The sequence below is a fragment of the Scyliorhinus torazame genome, unplaced genomic scaffold (assembly GCF_047496885.1).
Source record: "Scyliorhinus torazame isolate Kashiwa2021f unplaced genomic scaffold, sScyTor2.1 scaffold_446, whole genome shotgun sequence".
Classification (NCBI taxonomy): domain Eukaryota; kingdom Metazoa; phylum Chordata; class Chondrichthyes; order Carcharhiniformes; family Scyliorhinidae; genus Scyliorhinus; species Scyliorhinus torazame.
In genome coordinates, this window is record NW_027308173.1 from 68822 (window position 1) to 92640 (window position 23819).

The 23819-nt window shown below is 45.8% G+C and overlaps 1 protein-coding gene across 1 annotated transcript in view; it reads right to left on the bottom strand.

The window, feature by feature from the left end:
• The window catches only part of LOC140406298 (histone deacetylase 4-like), a gene marked incomplete at its 3' end in the record, with an annotated part of 165034 nt that overhangs the window by 68121 nt on the left and 73094 nt on the right, over nucleotides 1-23819 (bottom strand). The window contains exon 6 of the mRNA XM_072494411.1: nucleotides 18325-18456. Coding sequence (XP_072350512.1) covers nucleotides 18325-18456 — 132 coding nt within the window. The remainder of the gene's footprint in view (nucleotides 1-18324; nucleotides 18457-23819) is intronic.

Here is a 23819-nt window from a genome sequence, read left to right on the forward strand (position 1 = left end):
CAGCAGAGAACAGGGACGTGTTCATGAACAGGAAGGGGACTCACTCCATGAACATTCAGGTGGTCTGTGACCACCAGATGAAGATCCTGCACGTCTGCGCCCAGTACCCGGGCAGTGTACATGACACGTTTATCCTGGCACACTCGTTCACCTCTGGTTCGAGGGATGCCGAATGGCTCCTTCTGCACTGTAGGAATTCTATGGACTTGTTACTTTGCTGTCTGGATCCTGTACAAGTCCGATTAGACAGATTTGGATGGTAAGACAGGGTGGCGGTGGAGGATTGATGGCACAAGGTTCTTTTGCATTCTTGGCAGCAGGTGGAGTTTTGGACTTTACATATGATGGTCTTAGATTTTTTACTAGAGAGACCTTGAAATTTTTATGTGGGGTGGGGTGATTAGTTTTAGGTGCGCGAGCTTGGATCTTTATTGTGGGAGTGGGTACAGATGGAAGATTCAGTGATTGTGTCATGAGAATCTGGCCAACTGTTTTGAAAGATTGGACATTCTTGCTCCAAATGGTCTGCAAGTTGGATTCTATATATATATAATATGCAACTTTAAGAGGTTGTCACCAATTCTCCCTCTAAGTTACGCCCATGTGACCATACAACCCGGATGTAACTATGCAGTCTGCTCACAAGTTGTCTCCTTTTAGATATTGCATGCACGCAGCCATGCAAAAATAAATTAGAGGTTCTGCATACTTAAACGAATAGGCTGCACACAACAAAACATAATTAGATGGGATATTTTAAAAGTAATATTTTCACAGGTTCATGTCACTGGTTGCTCCTGGGTAGTACTCTTTTCTTCTAACTTATCCTGCATCATCTAATTGGACAAGAGCATGACTAAAAGGTCATAAAAATGAAAACTTAATCCATGCCCACTGAAATATCACATATACCATGCCATATGAATTCTCTGCTCTTCACACAATGCTGACTGAAAGTACGCTATCAACATCAAATGGATAGAATGGTAAACATTACAATCAATATTCCTGTGATCTTAGCTATGGAAGGCAACTTACTACAGCATCACTTGGTGTAGGATCAGCTTTCAGGCTTTTAAAATACACTGCCCTGAGGAATTACTGGTGAAAAAGCATAGACCACTTTGTGGAGTCTACTGCCCCCTTAAGTCAATGAGATTTAGGTTTGATTCAATGAGTGGTTAATCACGGTTACTACCCAGAGTTGAACCCCTTTCTTTTGATGTGCACGCAGAGGCCCTCCTATATTTGCTTCAGTTAAGCCTCCCAATGAGCAAATGGAATGAAAATAAAATTAGACCCTCAGTTAGAACAAGGAGTGATCAGCCCACAGTAAGGGAAAATATTTGAAATGGTAAACAACAACCCACCTTTGAATAGTTAGTAAAAAAACCAAATCACTATTATTGGGAGAAGCCTTAAGCTGCGAATGCCCCCTTTGGGGGAAATTAGAACCAGGAGGCACAGATATTTAAGATGTTAAAACCTTAACTGAGGTGAAGATAAATTCTTCTCTAGTCAGTCTTTTGAGTTTTCTTTCCCAGATAGCAGAATATATTCAAGGCTGAGTTAGAGAGATTTTGATCGACAAGGGAATCAAAGGTTATGGGGGCAGACAGGAAAGTGTTAAAACACAATCAAATCAGCCATGATCGTGTTGAATGAGGGAGCAGGTTCAAGGGATCGAATGGCTTACTCTTGCTCTTATTACTGAGGATAGAAAACAGAGTAGTAATAATTGGATCATTTTGAGGATGGCAGGGGGTAACCAGCGACGTATCACAATGATCTGTGCTTGGCCTTTAGTGAGTTACAATCTATATCAGTAACTTAGATGATACATCGAAGCTCACAAGCGATGCGTAGCTAGGTGGAAAGTAAGCTCTTAGGATGTAATGAGAGAGCAAAGAGAGATATAATTATTTAAGCGAGTGGGCAGCATTTGACCGCGTATGGCATCAAGGAGCCCTAAACTGGACTCAATGGGAATCAGGTGGAAAACTCTCCGCTGGTTGGAATCATACCTGGCACAAAGGAAGATGGTTGTGGTGGTTGGAGGTCACTCATCTCAGCTCCAAGACATCACCGCAGGTGTTCCTCAGGGTAGTGTCCTAGGCCCAACCATCCTCAGCTGCTTCATCAATGACCTCCCTTCCATCATAAGGGCAGAAGTGGGGATTTTGCAGATGACTGAACAATGTTCAGCACCATTCACGACTCTTCAGACAATTAAGTAGTTTGTATCGAAATGCAGCAAGACCTGAACAATATCCAGGCTTGGGCTGACAAGTGGCAAGTTACATTCATGCCACACGAGTGCCAGGCAATGACCATCTCCTACAAGAGAGGTTTTAACCATCACCCCTTGACATTCAAAGGCATTACCATCACTGAAACCCCCACAATCAACATCCTAGGGGTTACCATTGATCAGAAACTGAACTGCACTAGCCATATTAATACTGTGGCTACCAGGGAAGGTCAAAGTCCAGGAATCCTACGGCGAGTAACTCACCTTCTGACCACCCCCCACCCAAAAAGCCTGTCCAACATCTACAAGGCACAAGTCAGGAGTGTAATGGAATGCTCTCCACTTGCCTGGATGAGTGCAGCTCCAACAACACTCAAGAAGCTCGACACCACGCAGGACAAAGCAGCCCGCTTGTTTGCTCTCCTTCCACAAACATTCAAACCCTCCACCGCCGACAAACAGTGGCAGCCGTGTGTACTATCTACAAGATGCACTGCAGTAACTCACCAAGGTTCCTTATACAGCACCTTCCAAATCAATGGCCAGTACCACCTGGAGGAGGTTCCCCTCCAAGTCACTCACCACCTTGGCTTGGAAATATATCACCGTTCCTTCACTGTCGCTGGAGCAAAATCCTGGAACTCCCTCCCTAACAGCACAGTGGGTGTACTTACACCGCAAGAAGGCAACTCACCACCACCTTCTGAAGGGCAACTAGGGATGGGCAATAAATGTTCGCCCAATCAGCGATGCCCACATCCTGTAAATGAATAAATTAAAGAAAAAGAAATGATCTACTTTGGTAGGAAGAATAGAAAAGCTGAATATTTTTAAATGGGGAGAAGACTAATAAATGTTTGCATTCAAAGGGGTTTGGGTGTCTTTTACACTAATGACGGAAAGTTAACATGCAAGTACAGCAAACGATTAGGTATGCGAGCCTTTACTGAAGGGAATTGCAGTATAAGGGTAGGGAATTCATGCTGCAACTACACATGGTTTTTGTAAGCCCACACCTTTAGTACTGTGTACAGCTTTAATCCTCATGACTAAAGAAGGATACATTTTCCTCAAAGAGGGCGAGTAGTGAAAGTTCACTGGATTGATTCCCGGAGTGGGAGGCAGTTGATTGTTGACCCATCTCTCTTTTGACAACCTACCTTGTCTTTCTCATGATACTACAAAGATTCACTAGTTTTCTTATGAATTTCTCTATTTTGTTCATTCCAAGTTTAAAAAAATATATTTTTATTAGGGTATTTGCAAGTTTTTATAATAATAACAATAACAGCGACATACACATAGTACAATAAGCATTCCCACCCCCATCCCAATCTTCACACCCCCCCAACAATAAAACAACAGTCTAGCCCTACCCCCCCTCCCCCACTTTTGGAATTCTGCTTCTGCTGACATTTTAGTTTTCCCCGAGAAAGTCAACGAACGGCTGCCACCTCCGGGTGAACCCGACCATTGAGCCTCGTAAGGCGAACTTTATTTTCTCGAGACTGAGAAACCCAGCCATGTCACTAACCCAGGTCTCTGCGCTCGGGGGCTTTGAGTCCCTCCACATTAACAAGATCCATCTCTGGGCTACCAGGGAGGCAAAGGCCAAGACGTCAGCCTCTTTCGCCCCCTGAACTCCTGACTCTTCCGACACTCCAAAGATTGGCACCTCCGGACTCGGCATCACCTGTGTTTTGAGTACCCTGGACATTGCCTTAGGGAAACCCTGGCAAAACCCTCTTTACCTTCGGGCATGCCCAAAACATAAGGACATGATTTGCTGGGCTTCCTGTGCACCTCGCATTCTTGTCCTCTACCCCAAAAAACTTGCTCATCCGGGCCACCGTCATGTGTGCCCGGTGGACTACCTTGAACAGTATCAGGCTAAGCCTGGCACATGATGAGGATGTGTTAATCCGGCTTAGGGCATCCGCCCACAGACCCGCCTCTATCTCTCCTCCTAGCTCGTCTTCCCACTTGCCCTTAAGCTCCTCCACCAGAGTTTCCTCCGATTCCAAAATTTCTTGGTAGATATCTGATACCTCCCCTCTCCCACCCATCTCCCACCCAGGTACTGGAGACTACTCTAATCCTGTATCCCCTGTGGCGGCAGCGGGGGGGAAGGCCGAAAACTGCCTTCTCAAGAAGTCTCGCACCTGCAGATACCTAAACCCATTCCCTGCTGGCAATTCAAATTTATCCTCCAAGGCTTTCAAGCTGGGGAAGCTCCCGTCTATAAATAGGTTTCCCTCATCCTCCTAATTCCTGCCCTTTGCCATCTCCGGAAGCCACCATCCAGCCCACCCGATACAAACTGATGATTATTATAAATCGGGGTCCAAACCGATGCTCCCTCCACTCTCTTATATTTCCTCCACTGCCCCCAGATTCTCAGAGCCGCCACCACCACCGGCCTTGTGGAGAATCAGGTCGGCGAGAACATGAAAGGTGCTGTTATCAGGGCTCCCAAACTAGTGTCTTTACATGACGCTGCCTCCATTCGCTCCCACACCGACCCCTCCCCCACTACCTGCTTCCTAATCATGGCTATATTAGCCGCCCAGTAGTAATTGCAAAAATTCGGCAGCGCCAACCCACCCTCCCCCCGACTGCACTCCAGCAATACCTTCCTCACTCGCGGGGTTGTACTCGCCCACACAAAGCCCAAAATAACCTTATTTACCCATTTAAAAAATGCTCTCGGGATGAAGATGGGGGAGGCACTGAAACACAAACAGAAATCTGGGGAGGACCATCATTTTCACAGTCTGTACCCTCCCCGCCAGTGATAGCGGGAGCATATCCCATCATTTAAGGTCCGCTTTCATTTGTTCTACGAGCCGGGATAGGTTTAACTTGTGCAGTGCCTCCCATTCCCATGCCACACGGATTCCCAGATATCGAAAGCTCCTTCCTACTATTCTAAATGGCAGCTCTCCCAGTCTCTTCTCCTGCCCTCTTGCCTGGATCGCGAACATCTCGCTTTTCCCCATGTTCAATTTACACCCCGAAAAATTACCAAATTCCCCGAGGATCTGCATAACTTGCCCCATCCCCTCCAACGGGTCTGAAATATACAACTGCAGGTCATCTGCGTAAAGCGAGACCCGGTGCTCCACCCCCACCCCCCCTCCTCCCCCACCCCACCCCAAACCAGCCCTTTCCAGTTCTTAGAGGCTCTTAACGCCATGGCCAATGGCTCTATGACCAGAGCAAACAGTAGCGGGGAGGGGGGTCACCCTTGCCTTGTCCCTCGGTATAGTTTAAAATACCCAGACCTCAGCCAGTTCGTACGCACTCGCTACTGGTGCCTGATAGAGCAACCGCACCCAGTCAATGAAGCCCTAACCAAACACAAACCTTCGAAGCACCTCCCACAGGTAATCCCACTCCACCCGATCAAAAACCTTCTCCGCATCCATCGCTACCACCACCTCCATCTCCCCTCCTTCTGAGGCCTTCATAATAACATTTAAAAGCTTTTGAATATTGGACGTGAGTTGCCTGCCCTTCACAAATCCCATTCGGCCTTCCCCTATCACCCCCGGGACACAATCCTCTTTCCTTGTGGCAGTATCTTAGCCAGCAGTTTACGCCCACATTCAGTAGAGAAATTGGCCTTTTGATCCGCATTGCTCTGGATCCTTCACCCGTTTCAGGATCAATGAAATCGAGGCCTGCGACATTGTTGTGGGAGGACTCCCTTCTCTCTTGCTTCATTAAATGTCCTCACCAGCAGTGGGCTCAATATCTCTGAAAACTTCTAAGAGAATTCCACTGGGTAGCCGTCAGGCCCCGGGGCCTTGCCCAACTGCATGCCCTCCAGCCCCTTGATTATTTCCTCAATCTCAATTGGGGCTCCCAGCCCCTCCACCAGGTCCTCCACCACCCTCGTGAACCTCAACTGATCCAAAAACTGCCTCACCCCCTCTACCCCAACCGGGGGTTCCGACTCTCATAATTTACTATAGATGTCCTTAAACACCTCGTTTACCCCGCTGGGCCCAGGACAGTATTACCGGCTCGACTCTTTACTTTACCTATCTCCCTAGCTGCCTCTCTTTTCCTGAGCTGGTGCGCCAACATTCTGCTTGCCTTTTCCCCGTACTCATAGATCGCCCCCCTTGCCTTCCTCAACTGTTCCACTGCTTTCCCTGTGGTCAATAGCCCAAACTCCGCATGTAGCCTCTGCCGCTCCCTCAGTAGCCCCGCGTCCGGGGCCTCCGAGTATCTCCTGTCCACCTGGAGTATCTCAACTAACCTGTCCCTCTCAGCCCGTTCCACCTTTTCTCTGTGGGCCGTATCGAGATTAATTCCCCTTTGACCACTGCCTTCAAAGCTTCCCAGACCGTCGCTGCAGAGACCTCCCCCGTATCATTTGTTTCCAGGTAGTTTTGGATGGAATTGTTCACCCGCCCACAGATCGTTCGTCTGCTAACAACCCCACATCCAGCCTCCATAGCGGACGTTGTCCTCTCTCCAAACTAACCTGTAGATCCACCCAATGTGGGGTATGATCCGACACTGCGATTGCCGAGTACTCAGTCTCCACCACCCCCGGTATTAGAGACCTGCTCAGAACAAAAAAGTTGATGCGAGAGTATACCTTGTGGACATGGGAGAAAAAAGAAAACTCCTTCGCCCTTGGCCATGCAAACCTCCATGGGTCAACTCCCCCCATCTGTTCCATAAACCACTTAATTCCTTTGTCACGGCTGGCACCCTCCCTGTCCTGAATTTTGACCAGTTCAATTCCGGATCAAGGACTGTGTTAAAATCTCCCCCATGATTAAGTTGTGTGACTCCAAGTCTGGGATCGTACCTAAAACCCGCCTCATAAATTCCACATCGTCCCAATTCGGAGCATATACGTTCACGAGTACCACCCGCACCCCCCTCCAGCTTCTCACTCACGATTATGCACCCCCCACCCCCCCCCCCCCCACCCCCCGTGTCTGACACGATTCTCCCTGCCTCGAATGCCACCCGTTTATTGATCAAAATCGCTACCCTCCTGGTCTCCAGCCCGGAGTGGAATACTTGGCCAAACCACCCCTTTCGCAATCTAGTCTGGTCTATAGCCTTTAGATGTGTCTCTTGTAACATTGCCATGCTGTCCCGTGTTACCAGCTCTGCTCACGTCTTCCTTGTAGAACATTGTCTTCTCACACGGTCACTTCTGGTCCAATTCTCCATTCAGCTCCCTCAAATGCGCAAACACGCAAGCCCCACCCCCCCCATCAACTTCTCCAGCATGTTCGTCACATAGGCCCTCACATCCGATCCCTCACTGCCCTCAAGGAGGCTGACGATTCTCCGGTTGTGCCTCCTGGATCTGTTCTCCAAGTCCTCCAGCTTCTCCTGCATTATTTTCTGGTGGTCATTCATCATCTCCACCTTGGTCTCCAGCACAGTTAGGTATTCCTCGTGCTCGGACACCTTTTTCTCCACCTCCTGGATCGCACGTCCGTGGGTTTCTTGACTCTGCACCACCTGATCAATCGAAGCCTTGATCGGGTCCAGCGTGTCCTTCTTAAGCTTGGCGAAGCAATCTTCAAAAAACTTCACCAGCTGCTCCATCGACCACTGTGCCGTCTCCCTGTGGTCCTGCTTCTCCGCCATGCTGTCCCGTGTTACCAGCTCTGCTCGTGTCTTCCTTGTAGAACTTTGTCTTCTCACACGGCCACTTCTGGTCCAATTCTCCATACACTGGAGGGGGATTTCCCCTCACTGTCTCCACCGATTTATCCAATAAAATCAGGAAACAAACGGGAGAAAAAGGTCCAAAAGTCCATCACAGGCCGGAGCTATCAAATGTGCGACCTACTCCTCCATGGCCGCCACCAGATGTCCTTGTTCATTCTAAGTTAAAATACTCCATCTAGTCAAAGAGTCACCCAGCACATCGAGCCCATCGAATCTGCACTAGTCAAAAACAACCACTAACTATTCTAATCCCGGGCAGCATGGTGACGCAGTAGTTAGCATTGCTGCCTCACGGCGCCGAGGTCCCAGGTTCGCTCCCGGCTCTCTGTGTTTGCGTGAGTTTCGCCCCGCAACCCAAAAATGTGCAAGCTCGGTGGATTGGCCAGGCTAAATTGCCCCTTAATTGGAAAAAATGAATTGAGTACTCTAAATTTAAAAAATTAAATAAAAAAAAAAAGATAAGAGTGTCTCTGCCTCTACCACTCTTTCAGGCAGTGTTATCCACATCCCCACCACCCTTTGGGTTAAAGGTTTTTTCCTCACATCCCCTCTAAACCGCCTGCCCCTTATCTTAAATCTATGCCCCCGGTCATCGATCCTTCCACCAAGGGAAAAAGCTTCTTCCTGTCTACTCTATCTATGCCTCTCATATTTTTATACATCTGAATCATGCCCCCCCTCAATCACCTCTGCTCTAAGGAAAATAATCCAAGTCTATCCAATCTCTCTTCATAACTAAAACTCACCAGTCCAGGCATCAGTTCTGGGACAGGGGGGACCTATACCGTTGGGATGGTCTCCGCCTGAACCAAGCTGGGACCAGTGTTCTGGCGAAAAGAGTAAATAGGGTGGTCAATAGGACTTTCAACTAGAGATTGGGGGGGGGGGGAGGGAAGGGAAAGTCAGGGAACCAAGAGGTGAAGTAATCAGTGGGAAGCGTAGCTGCTTAGGAATACAAAAAAGCACGAAAAGACATAACTCAGGAGAGGTTACGATAGTCCCAATCCCACAAAATATGACACAGTGTATGGAAAGGCTCAGTAAACCAAGGTCCACCACACTAAGAAAACAAAAAGGGACGGTCAATAGAGAATTAAAGGTGCTACATTTAAATGCGCGCAGTGTACGAAACAAGGTAGATGAGCTTGTGGCCCAGATTGTGACTGGCAGGTATGATGTGGTAGGGATCACAGAGACGTGGTTGCAGGGGGTTCAGGACTGGCATTTAAACATCCAGGGATTCACAACCTATCGAAAAGACAGAGAGGTGGGCAGAGGGGGCAGGGTTGCCTTGTTAATTAGGAATGAAATTAAATCAATAGCACTAAACGACATAGGGTCAGATGATGTGGAGTCTGTGTGGGTAGAGTTGAGGAACCACAAAGGCAAAAAAACCATAATGGGAGTTATGTACAGGCCTCCTAACAGTGGTCAGGACCGGGGGCACAAAATGCACCACGAAATAGAAAGTGCATGTCAGAAAGGCAAGGTCACAGTGATCATGGGGGACTTCAATATGCAGGTGGACTGGATAAATAATGCTGCCAGTGGACCCAAGGAAAGGGAATTCATTGAATGTTTACAGGAGGGCTTTTTGGAACAGCTTGTGATGGAGCCCACGAGGGAACAGGCCATTCTGGACTTAAGTGTTATGTAATGAGCCAGACTTGATTAAAGATCTTAAAGTAAGGGAACACTTAGGAGGCAGTGATCATAATATGGTAGAATTCAATCTCCAATTTGAAAGAAAGAAGGTAGAATCAGATGTAAAGGTGTTACAGTTAAATAAACGTAACTATAGGGGCATGAGGGAGGAACTGACGAAAATCGACGAGGAGCAGAGCCCAGTGGGAAAGACAGTAGAACAGCAATGGCAGGAGTTTCTGGGAGTAATTGAGGACACAGTACAGAGGTTCATCCCAAAGAAAAGAAAGGTTATCAGAGGGGGGTTTAGGCAGCCATGGCTGACAAAGGAAGTTAGGGAATGCATCAAAGCAAAAGAGAAAGCCTATAATGTGGCAAAGAGTAGTGGGAAGTCAGAAGATTGGGAAGTCTACAAAAACAAACAGAGGATAACAAAGAGAGAAATAAGGAAAGAGAGGATCAAATATGAAGGTAGGCTAGCCAGTAACATTAGGAATGATAGTAAAAGTTTCTTTAAATACATTAAAAACAAACGGGAGGCAAAAGTAGACATTGGGCCGCTCCAAAATGACGCTGGTAATCTAGTGACGGGAGACAAGAAAATAGCTGAGGAACTAAATAAGTACTTTGCGTCAGTCTTCAGAGTAGAAGACATGAGTAATATCCCAACAATTCCAGAGAGTCAGGGGGCAGAGTTGAATATGGTAGCCATCACAAAGGAGAAAGTGCTAGAGAAACTAAGAGGTCTAAAAATTGATAAATCGCCAGGCCCAGATGGGCTACATCATAGAGTTCTAAAGGAGATAGCTGAAGAAATAGTGGAGGCATTAGTTATGATCTTTCAAAAGTCACTGGAGTCAGGGAAAGTCCCAGAGGATTGGAAAATTGCTGTTGTAACCCCCCTGTTCAAGAAGGGAACAAGGAAAAAGATGGAAAATTATAGGCCAATTAGCCTAACCTCGGTTGTTGGCAAGATTCTAGAATCCATTGTTAAGGATGAGATTTCTAAATTCTTGGAAGTGCAGGGTTGGATTAAGACAAGTCAGCATGGATTTAGTAAGGGGAGGTCGTGCCTGACAAACCTGTTAGAGTTCTTTGAAGAGATAACAAATAGGTTAGACCAAGGCGAGCCAATGGATGTTATCTATCTGGACTTCCAAAAGGCCTTTGATAAGGTGCCTCACGGGAGACTGCTGAGTAAAATAAGGGCCCATGGTATTCGAGGCAAGGTACTAACATGGATTGACGATTGGCTGTCAGGCAGAAGGCAGAGAGTTGGGATAAAAGGTTATTTTTCGGAATGGCAACCGGTGACGAGTGGTGTCCCGCAGGGTTCAGTGTTGGGGCCAAAGCTGTTCTCTTTATATATTAACGATCTAGATGACGGGACTGGGGGCATTATGGCTAAGTTTGCCGATGATACAAATATAGGTGGAGGGGCAGGTAGTATGGAGGAGGTGGGGAGGCTGCAGAAAGATTTAGACAGTTTAGGAGAGTGGTCCAAGAAATGGCTGATGAAATTCAACGTGGGCAAGTGCGAGGTCTTGCACTTTGGAAAAAAGAATAGAGGCATGGACTATTTTCTAAACGGTGACAAAATTCATAATGCTGAAGTGCAAAGGGACTTGGGAGTCCTAGTCCAGGATTTTCTAAAGGTAAACTTGCAGGTTGAGTCCGTAATTAAGAAAGCAAATGCAATGTTGTCATTTATCTCAAGAGGCTTAGAATATAAAAGCAGGGATGAACTTCTGAAGCTTTATAAAGAATTAGTTAGGCCCCATTTAGAATACTGTGAGCAATTTTGGGCTCCACACCTCAGGAAGGACATACTGGCACTGGAGCGGGTCCAGCGGAGATTCACACGGATGATCCCAGGAATGGTAGGCCTAACATACGATGAACGTCTGAGGATCCTGGGATTATATTCATTGGAGTTTAGGAGGTTGAGGGGAGATCTAATAGAAACTTACAAGATAATGAATGGCTTAAATAGGGTGGACGTAGGGAAATTGTTTCCATTAGCAGGGGAGACTAGGACCCGGGGGCACAGCCTTAGAATAAAAGGGAGTCACTTTAGAACAGAGATGAGGAGAAATTTCTTCAGCCAGAGAGTGGTGGGTCTGTGGAATTCATTGCCACAGAGGACGGTGGAGGCCGGGACGTTGATTGTCTTTAAGACAGAAGTTGATAAATTCTTGATTTCTCGAGGAATTAAGGGCTATGGAGAGAGAGCGGGTAAATGGAGTTGAAATCAGCCATGATTGAATGGTGGAGTGGACTCGATGGGCCGAATGGCCTTACTTCTGCTCCTATGTCTTATGGTCTTATGGTAAATCTCCTCTGGACCCTTTCAAGTGTTATCACATCCCTCGTATAATGTGGATTCCTGAAATGCACACAATACTCCAGCTGCGGCCTAACCGACGTTTTATATAGGTCTAGCATAGCCTCCCTGCTCTTCAACTCTATGCCTCGGCTAATAAAGGCAAGTATACCATATGCCTTCTTAACCACCTGCTCTGCTACCTTGGGACAGATGTACATGCACACCAAGGTCTCTCTGATCCTCGGTGCTTTCCAGGGTCCTGCCATTTATCATGTATTCCCATGGCTTTTTAGTCTGCCCAGATGCACCTCAAACCTATCCAGATTGAATTCCATTTGCCACTGATCAGCCCATCTGACCAGCCTGTCAATATCCTCCTGTAATCAAAGGCTATCCTTCTCACTATTTACCACCCCACCAATTTTCATATCATCTACAAACTTACTGATCAGCCCTCCTACATTCATATCTAAATCATTTATATAAACCACAAACAGCAAGGGCACCAACACTCATCCCTGTGGGACCCCACTGGACATAGGGCTTCCAGTCAGAAAAATACCCTTGACCATCACCCTCTGCTTCCTGCCACTCAGCCAATTCTGGATCCACGTTTGCCAAATTTCCTTGGATCCCATGGGCTCTTACCTTCGCTATCAGTCCCCATGTGGGATCTTATCAAAAGCTTTGCTGAAGTCCAAGTAGACTACATCAAATGTATTTCCCTCATCTACACACCTGGTCACCTCTTCACAAAATTCAATCAAGTTGGTCAGACATCACCTCTCCTTTACAAAACCATGCTAACTGTTCATAATTAATCCCTGCCTCTCCATATGCAGATTAATTCTCTGTCTCAGAATTGCTTCCAATAGTTTCCCCACCACTGAGGTTAGGCTGACTGGCCTGTAGTTTCCTGGTTTATTCCTTCCTCTCTTCCTGAATAATAGTACCACACTGGCTATCCTCTCTCCAGTTCTCCAGCACCTTTCCTGTGGCCAGAGAGGAATAGAACATTACTGCCAGTGCCCCTGCTATTTCCTCCCTTGCCTCACTCAACAGCCTGGGATACATTTCATCTGACCCTGGAAATTTGTTTACCTTTCAGCCTGCCAGGCTTCTCTGTCTATCTTAATCTCTTTAATTTTATTGTAGTCCTTCTCCCGGATTTCTATGCCCACACTGTCCCTTTCACAAGTGAACACTGACACAACATATTCATTTAGAACCCCACCTACATCCTCTGGCTCCATACACAAATTACCATTGTGGTCCTACTGCACTCATTTTACTTTCCTACATCCACAATATGTTGAAACCAAGTCTCACAAATAGTTTCCTCCTTTAACTCCTGTTTCTTGCACTGCAGGCATTGGTCTTTCACCTTGGTTACACAACTTTTTTTTAAAAAGAAAGGGGAGTACTGCTTTTGCTGAAGGTTTCTCACGTCCTTACATCTAGTGGAGAAAGATCAGCCTTACTGTAAAGTGGTGAAATGTGATTTACCACCAGCAGCAGTATGATACTAATTTTTGAGCCATCTTTTTGTGGAGTCAGAGTTAGCACAAAAACAAAGGCCACATTATTGGTTGTCTCCATCCTTTCTAGATCTTGGGGCAAAGCCTTCCTTGGTTTGAAACAACATCAGCTCCCCTTTGTGACGCACCGTATGAATCAGACACAATGCATGTCAAGCCATGCTCCAATAGCATAGATCTCATAATCCTTTTATGTTTCTGAAAATTGACAAGGCCACCTTTGAATTGTTTTCAGAATCCTTTACAGAGGAAAGATAAATCCATGAACCTCTTTTGGAGGAATGCAGGAAAGCACAGGGTGGGATTCTTCGACCGTGCCCACAGGATGACCGGAAATTCCAAAGGAAGACATTTCTCCTACTCTAACACCCCTACTTGCTACTGCTTTAGAAATTTGAAATTAGAAGGATCGAAGCCTAACGATATGCAGATGAACTATACAAATTACACATGATCTTCTGGCAAGATGTACTTTTCTAGAAGGATATACCTTACATTATGAAATACAAACTAGCCACTTTTTCCATTAGAAAGGTCTAAGGGCAGCTGAAACATAGATCAGTGTCATAAACAGATCACAGCCATTTGCGTCCTATACAATTCAAATTGAAAACAGATCAATGTCTCAACATTCACCTCTATAAGTCAGATTCACGGAGAGTGGCACAGCAACCATCTGTCACTATGCAACTAATTTATGAAGTTGAAACTTTGAATTCCGTGTGCAACGATGAGAAAATGGCATTGCCACAATGGTAGTAGGTTAAGCCTATTTGTTGTCCGACATTGTTTTGAATCGCATGGTACTTTGTGGGTGATAGATTGTTCTCATCATCATTAAAATGTTTCTCTTATGCTATCCAAATGACAGCAGACTGATTTAGAACTATTATGGACCACATAGAGAAAGAACATCTATTGCCACTTAGTGTGCATTACCCCACTGAAGAGTTCTAATAAACTCCAGTCAAAATCCAATATCAATATTCCAAATTCAGGATATATTTATAGCTTCGTCCCTGACCATGTAACACTGCTATAATAGTATTGATATAAAGCTCAGGCAAAGTGGTCTCAAAACTTTTATATTTTTTGTACTTAAATGTACTTTCATTTCTTGAAGCCTAGATGGCACTACATATCTTTCTGTATCTCTGAAGATGAGTTGGACTTATTGATAACATTCCTGACAATTGGTCACATTTACACCTTTTATTGGTATATAATAAAAATCTTTATTTTCACAAGTAGGCTTACATTAACACTGCAATGAAGTTACTGTGAAAAGTCCCTCTTCACCACATTGCAGCGCCTGTTCAAGTACACAGAGGGAGAATTCAGAATGTCCAATTCACCTAACAAGCACGTCGTTCGGGACTTGTGGGAGGAAACCAGAGCACCCGGAGAAAACCCATGCAGACACAGGGAGAACGTGCAGACTCCACACAGACAGTGATCCAAGCCAGGAATCGAACCATAGACCCAGGCGCTGTGAAGCAACAGTGCTAACCATTGTGCTACCATGCCGCCACATAAGTCTATAAGCAACAGTTTTATAAACACAGATATCTAACAAATAGGGCTGTTTATTTTCCTTAGTGGTGCCATAGATATGTGGTCAGAGGCATATCTCAAAAGACTCGGTGGCTAAGGAATGGAATTTACAGTGGGGGCTGAAGACAATGCCTTTGGTCTTCTCACATTTAATTGGAGGAAATTGCTGCACATCCATCACCGGAGTCTGAACCCCCCCCCCCCCCCCCCCCCCCGCCCCCCCGCCCCCCTCCCCCCGCCCCCCAACGGCCAGCACGGCTGCAGGTCCGAGCTCCCGCTGGGTGGAACCATACCGGAACCACGTTGGCGGAATTCAGCCGGTCGATTGCGGAGAATCGTCGCGGGGGCCTGTTTCAACGGCCCCCAACCAGCGCCGCGTCGACCGCGTGCGGTTGGCAGTGATTCTCCGGTCCGCGGAGAATCGTGTCCCGGCGCTGCGGGTCTGAGACCCCATTCTCCGCCCCTGCGACCAAGATTTTTAAAATCATCTTTACTTCCTTCTCTTTGGAGAGTGCAATTACTATCCAGATACGCATGTGGACATTGAGTGAGACCACAGATGCAATTTGCATTGTTGAATAGGCTGGGGACATTCACTGTCTAAATTTATACAAAGAACCATACTCCATAAAGGAGTTAACACTTTAAATGGAGGAGAAGGAAGAAACAAAATAGGCACTAAGGCAAGTCTACTTTAATACAATGATATTTTCAGATATGAGGTTGGGAGGACTGCATTGTGCTTTGCTCAACGGTCGAAATATGGTTAAATTTAGTGACTGGATATGTTTATAATTAGATTCATAGATTCCCTACAGTGCAGGAGGCCATTCGGCCCATCGAGTCTGCACTATCCCTCTGAAATAACATCCCACCTAGGTCCACGCCCCACCCTATTCCCATAACCCAGTAACCCCACCTCACTTTTTGGACAGTAAGGGGCAATTTAGCATGGCCAATCCACCTAACTTGCAAACCTTTGGACTGTGGGAGGAAAATATACCCAACTTTGCAGAACAATGCCACTAGTTTTCTAGAGAATAAAAAAAATTAGTGGTTAATGAATTGCCTGAAAGAAGTGGTTTTACACCACTAGCAGTGAGCATTGACTGCAGTCAATGTACTGCATATTAAACAATAATTAATCTGCAATGACTGGAAAGACGGAATATGCATTTATGTAACATCTCATTGTATTTCCAGGACATTAGAAACATAACTATCCCACAACTTGAGTATGGAACTCTGCCTGCCCCACTAAGTCATTGTGTAATCAGACAGTATAAACCTGAAAATCAGGGATACAGGTCTTATAATAGCAATGCCAGTTGTGACTTTGTAGAACTCTCGCCTCGGAGTCAGAAGATTGTATCTTCATGACAGAAACTTGGGCACAAAGATTAGGCTGACATTCCAGTGCAGTACTGAGGGAATGGTATACAGAGGTACAATCTTTCAGTGAGACTTTAAATTGTCCTCTCAAGAAATGTACAAGATCCCATGGGACTGTTTCAAAAAAGAGCAAAGGAATTCTCCCCATTGTTCCGGACAATTCCTCAATCATAGAATCCCTACAGTGCAGACGGAGGCCATTCAGCCCATCGGGTCTGCACTGGCCCTTGGAAAGAGCACCCTACTTAAGCCCACCTCCACCCTGTAACCAAACCTAACCTTTCTTTGGACACTATGGGCAATTTTAGCATGGCTAATGCACCCAGCCTGCACATCTTTGGACTGTGGGAGGAAATCGGAGCCCCCGGAGGAAACCCATGCAGACACTGAGAGAAAGTACAAACGCCACACAGTCACCCAAGGCTGGAATTGAACCCGGGACCCTGGAAGTGTGAGGCAGCAGTGCCAACCACTGTGCTACTGTGTTGCCCTTCATCACTAAAAACAGATTATCTGGTCATTATGATATTGCTGTTTTTGGGAGCTTCCACAACACAATTTGGCTGCTGTGTTTTCTGTGTTACGACAGTGCCCACTTTTCAAAAGTACTTAACTGGTTATCAAGTGCTTTTGAACATCCTGAGGTCAGGAAAGGTGTTGTATAATGCAAATTCTTTGAATCATATGGTGTTGGAGGCTATTCAGCCCATTGTGCCTGTGTCACCTCTTTAAAGAAGCTGGCCAATTAGTACCACTTCCCTTTCGCTAAAGCAGAGCAAGTTTTCCCTTTATAAATCCTTCTGATTGTGATAAGTTAAAATCAGGTTCAATATTTCACCATGGTCTATCAATCTTTAAGTAGTTTTAGTCATATATGTTTTTGTTAAAGTTAAGCCAAAACACTAAATTTGTTCGTCGTCTACACTTTGAGGGATAATGATTTTAATTGCCTTTTGACAGCCTGTATCTTAAGTATTAAATTATTTACCATCAGGATAGTGAGTGTTATTGCCATGATTAAGAGGTATTGACAAATAAATGTAGCATTTAAAACCGTATTCTCAATCAAATTCTGCAACAAAAGTAAGAATTTGAGTTCAAATCTGTAGTGGTCACATTTACCGTACAGTGTCTGGTCAGACCCACCTGGAGAGCCACACACCATTCATATCTCTGCGACACAATGCTCCCTGCAGAGCCTTGAGGCAGTGCAGAGAACTACAATAAGCTAGAGCTCCTGCAGCTTCAAAAACAAACATCTCAAGGGGAAACATACAAGCTACTTAATAGAATAAAAAAAGTAACGTGAAACAATGCATTCGGATATGCTAGAACACTGGTTCAAAATTACAAATTAGTAAGAGATGCCAAGATACATTTCTTTACACAGACAGTGATCAATAGAATTAGTTGTCAGCAATGGTAGTCCAGAGAACAGGACACAGCTAATTCAAGAAATAGAAAGCGAGGGGTAATATGAAAACATTCAGATTGAAAGGATCAAATCACGTGAGCTGAAGGGCCCACTTCTTTTGAATAGGTCTGGCAAATTCTAAGGTATTCAAGATGATGCGTCAGGAGTGATCTTCAACAGTATTATAATAATAATAATTATCATCTTTTTATTGTCACAAGTAGGCTTACATTAACACTGCAATGAAGTTACTGTGAAAAGCCGTAATACCATAACCTCCTGAAATGTGCAGGTTAATGCGATCAACTAATACAGGGTAACTGTGGTAGGAGGCTCAAAACATTATTAAACACGTAGATGCAAATTTATACAAATTATTTAGAACTTTTTCAAACAGTAACACAATGGCTATACCAGCTCAGGAGAAATAATCTATCAGGAATTGACACCAATGTATAAACACAGGAAACACGAACAGCTGCTATTGACATACCTGGAACATCCATGGGTCTCTTTTTAAGTGTGGTTATGGCGCTGCCATCTTTTCTCCGAAGTAAAGGGCTACTTCTTCTCTCTGCCACTTTCTGTTTTAGTCTGGAGCGTACCTTTAGGTTTGGCTCAGATGCTGTTAGATCAAACACCAGAAATTACATTTTGTAACAATAATCCTGAACCTTTCGTTCAAAAGTACAATTCACTGTGAAGCAATCTGCTCCAATTAAACAACTTTAAACCAGTATAAAGCACAATTCTGTAGGGCCAGTTCAATTTTTATCACAAATTCATCTACAAACAAGGTGTTTCTTCCTCAATTCTTTCCCATCTTTTCCCAGTGTTGACTCCTCACTAGGACGACCATCAATCTGCTGGCCTCATGTGCAGGGTGTTGGCAGTCGAGTCACACAGCATTGCAACTGAACCTAACCCGATTCCCAACTGAGATCTGTACATGCTCGCTTTCTGTTTTGGTTACTGGATAGCAATTATGAGTGGGAACCAATGCGAATTTATATCTCCCTAAACCAGGGTACTGATGAGCTCAACATACTGTAGCAATATTTTGTTCTATATAGCTCTGTACCCGTTGGGTAAACCTGGTAGACCATTAAGGGGGTTGCAATAGCCATTTTAGTAAGTGGTTGATTGATTACTGTAATAGGTTACAGGTAACCACCTAAGTATAAAAACAGAAAATGCTGGAAATATTCAGCAAGTCTGGCAACATCTGAGGACAGAGAAACAGTTAACTTTTCAGATTTCTAGTATCCGCAATATATTGCTTAAACAAAATGGTTTTGTCTCTGCCAAGGCAAGTAGCCCATTGATAACAATCACATTCAATGACGCAAAGCTATCTTTCCCTTTCAGTGGCTAGGAATGATTCCCGATCACTACGCAAAGTTCATGTGTGTAACTAGCTAACAAAATGAATGTTACAAATTATGCCAGAGCTTTTACACATGGAGATAGAAAAAATGAACATTGGAATTTTTAAGAACACAAAAGGGTTATTAGGATCAACAAACATATCACTTTTGAAATGCAAACCTGACTACAGCATTTCAAATCTTTCAACAAGGTTGAAGATTTATCATAAAATCTAGTGCATGGGCCATATGTTGCTGCATGGTTTTATCTCATAACATAGGGGCTGGATGCAAATTTTAGCCCACATTTGCCATCAGAGAGAACAGCGACATGAGAGGAAAATCCGGAGAGAATCGAGAAACGTGGTTCTCTCCAGAGAAATCGATTTCCTGATTTTCCATGCCTCTCGCTGGCGACTTCACCAAGTTGACACCCACAAAGCATTATACGGGTGATGGAGAGGGGAGCGCCGAGCCCATTGAGATGGAACTTGCAGCGCCGGGGTGCAGGCAGTGAACTCCGGCGATAATTTCACAGGGGAGGGGGGGGGGGGGGGGGGGGGGGGGAGCGAGAGCCCAATGATTGCAGCGGGCGGAGTTGATATTCAGTTCTCATCTCTGTTCTTGCTGGCTCTATCCTGCCCTGCGAGAATGATGGCAAAAGCCTCACCCACTCATTTGTTTTCTTCAGAGAGGCTCAAAGTTTGGGGTGAAATCTGGTCTGTGCAGCTAGAGAGCTACACAACTGGTTTCAGTCAAAGCCTGGCACTTTGAAAGAATGTGGTACGCTTCCACCAGTCATTTATATTTTTGGAGCTTGGGCTTTATTTTTTTTTAATGTTCTCAGTTTTTACATCAACAAACATATCTTCAAGAAATTTTCAAAATATCTTCACACCGAAAGAGATTGCGATGGGTCGTTCACAGTTCTGGACTTTATGCCTCCACTGGAAGTGTATTTCATGCTTAAATGCACATTAGGATACTTCCAAAACGCCTCAGTTTACATTTTTCTTTCTTATGAATATTTGTGGTTGACATTTGAAATGTTTGGTGACCTGTTTAGCTCAGTTAGCTGGTCTGCCAGTTCGTAATGCAGAGCAAGGCCAAGAGTGCAGGTTCAATTCCCGGCTGAGGTTATGCATGAAGGCCCTGCCTTCGTAACCTTGCCCCTTGCCGGAGATGTGGTGATCCTCAGGTTAAACCACCACCAGTCAGCTTTCTCACTGAAAGGGGAAAGCAGCCTGTGGTCACCTGGGACTATAACGACTTTACTTTATATAAGGATCATTCACATTTTGCACAGTCTATTGGCAAATTTAGAAATGAATTAAGACTTATATTTACTCACAAAGATTAGGAGATTCAGTCAAATACTATTATTAAATTGTTGTGGATGCGTAATTTCTTATTAATGCTCATTCATTCAAGAAATTCTAGTTCATTCCAGTTTTAATTTCTAATCCTCTTGAAACAAAGACCTTTGGAAAATAGTTTGAGACTATAAAGCTAATTATTAAATGTATTTCTTTGCTATTTAATTTTGAGTTTGCAAATGAACTGTATAGTAAATGTGGAAAATGAAACAGTAAAAATTTCTGAAGTGTGCTGCATCTGAACTCTGTAGTTATAAATACAATTGCGAGTTTTTAAGGACTGGATTCTCCTGCCCCATCTGATGCAAGATCACCAAAGGTGGGACGTGGAGCACGTAAAGGCCCATTGATCTCAGGCGGTAATTTCCAGTCGCCGGGCTGGCACGGCCGCAGAATCCAGTCGTAAGATTTGCTTGGGTACTTCACAGAATCGCAGAAGGAAGCAGTTTAGCCCACCCTGTTTGCACTGGCTATCCACATCAGCATTATAACTTTGTGCCATTCCCTTGCCTTTTCCCCATACCCTTGCATTGTTTCTATTCAAATAATCATCTAATGCCCTCTTGAATGCTTCGATTGAATCTGCCTCCTTCCAGGCAGCGCATTCCAGACCCCAACCAATCGCTGGGTGAAAAAGTTTTTTTCACATCATGTTTGCTTGTTCTGAAAATTACTTTAAATTTGTGCCCTCACGTTCTTGATCCTTCTATGAGCAGGAACAGTTTCTTCCCACCTATTCTTCTGTCTCCTCATGATTTTGAACACTTCTATCAAATTTCCTCTCAGCCTTCTTCTCTTTAAGAAGTACAGTCCCAACCTCTCTGACATTCACTCTGATCCTCTGAGAGAGCAGCTACTGAAAATCAAGCATATGACACTGTCAGTCGTGACTGAAACATGCACAGTGCATGATCATGCCAAAAATCACTTTGCCCAGTACAAATCGGCTGAAAATGAGAAACTTGCCTCCCACGAGGCTGAGAATGTGCAGGCCATCTCCTGGATGCAGCGCCTCAGCATTGATGAAAGCAGCTTTTGCGTGCTTTCCCCGGGGCTCCACGCATGTGGGATAACGAAGCAGCCGACACCTGCACTGCGCATGTGCGACGACGCTCGGAGCGTCAGGACGCCGATGTCATGACGTGCTCGAACTGCGGCAACGCCTACTTAAAGAAACACTGCCCTGCAAGCGGCAGGCGATGTTTCAACTGCGGGAAGCCTGGACACTATGCAGCCTTGTGCAGGTCTGCACCACCAGTCAGGGGCCAGCGCTCCCAATTCAGACAATGGCGCGTTCAGTGTGCAACAGCGATTACAGGATTTTGATCCTGGCAGCACAACTGATCCAGAGGAAGAATGCCTGGACTCCAATATGTGAATATGCCACATCCAACTCTCACAAATTCAATCCATCCTCGCTGTGGATTCTGCGGACGAATGGCGTGCGGTGATGCAGGTCAACCACTGCTCCATCCAGTTTACACTGGACACAGGTGCTTCTGCCAACCTCCTCTCACAGGCAGATTTCAAATGCATCAAGAAGCCCCCAAAGGTCCTTCCAGCAGCCTGCAGGCTCCTGGACTACAACGGGTAAGCCATCACGGCACTGGGATCCTGCCATCTACTCGCCTCCAACCGGAGTACCCATGCACAGTTACGTTTTGAAATTGTCAAGCCAAACAGGACATCCCTACTTGGCGCATGCCTGCAAGCAGCTGAACTTCGTGCAGCGGGTTTACACAACCACATCCTCCAATGTGGGTCTTCAGGCCGGCATTGACGACATCCTCGCTCAGTATCCGGATGTGTTCGACGGGATGGGCACGCTGCTATATCAATACAAGATTCTGCTACGACCTGATGCCAAGCCAGTGGCCCACGCATACACGCCGGGTCCCGGCTCCGCTGATGGAGCGTCTGAAGGGACAGCTCAAGGATCTTCAGCAATAGGGCATCATTTCCAAGGTAACCGAACCGACTGACTGGGTCAGCTCGATGGCATGAGCTAGAAAGCCTTCGGGAGACCTGCGCATCTGCATTGATCCCAAGGATCTCAATAAGAATATAATGCGTGAACACTACCCCATCCCGAAGCGTGAGGAACTCGCCAGTGGGATGGCACACGCAAGTCTTTTCACCAAGTTAGAAGCGTCACATGGATTTTGGCAAATCCAGCTGGATGAGTCCAGCAGAAGGCTCTGCACCTTCAACACACCGTTTGGCAGATACTGCTATAATCACATGCTGTTTGGCATTGTCTCGGCATCGGAGATCTTCCATCGCATCATGGAGCAGATGATGGAGGGCATTGAAGGGGTTCGTGTGTACGTGGACGGCATCATCATATGGTCCACGACCCCTGAAGAGCATGTTTCCCGTCTCCAGCAGGTATTCCGCCGTGTCCATGCCAATGGCCTGAAGCTGAACAGGTCCAAATGTTGCTTTGGCATGTCGACACTCAAGTTCCTAGGTAACCAGATCTCTCAGAAGGGCGTGCGCCCGGACACAGACATCAAAGCCATGACGGTCCCTGAAGACAAGAAGGCGGTGTTGCGCTTTCTGGCCATGGTCAATTTTCTGGGCAAGTTCATCCCAAACCTGGCCCCTCACACCACGGCCCTACGAAACCTGGTGAAAAAGTGAATACTGCCTTTGAGTGGGAGGCAGCACATCAGGCAGTGGTTGGAACTGAAAGCCAAGTTCACCACTGCACCCGTCTTGGCATTTTTCGACCCAGGCAGGGAGACGAAGATCTCGACAGATGCGAGCCAGGATAGCATCGGTGCGGTGCTGCTTCAACGCGATGACACTTCATCCTGGGCACCGGTAGCCTACGCATCGAGGGCCATGACGCCCACCGAAACAAGGAATGCGCAAATAGAGAAGGAATGCCTGGGTCTCCTCACTGGCATTCTCAAGTTTCACAACTATGTCTACGGCCTGCCGACATTCACAGTCGAGACGGATCATAGGCCTCTGGTCCACATTATCCACAAGGACCTGAACGACATGACGCCTCGGTTGCAGCGCATCCTCTTCAAACTCAGAAGTTACGACTTTGACTTGGTGTACAAGCCTGGCAAGGAGCTCATCATCGCTGATGCATTGTCCCGCTCCATTACATTGCCTAGTGAACTGCTGGAAATCATCCGTCAGATTGAATCACAGGTGCAGCTGTGTGCTAGCACCCTCCCGGCGTCTGATGAGAAGGTGGTTCGTATCCGCGAGGAGACAGCCAAAGACCC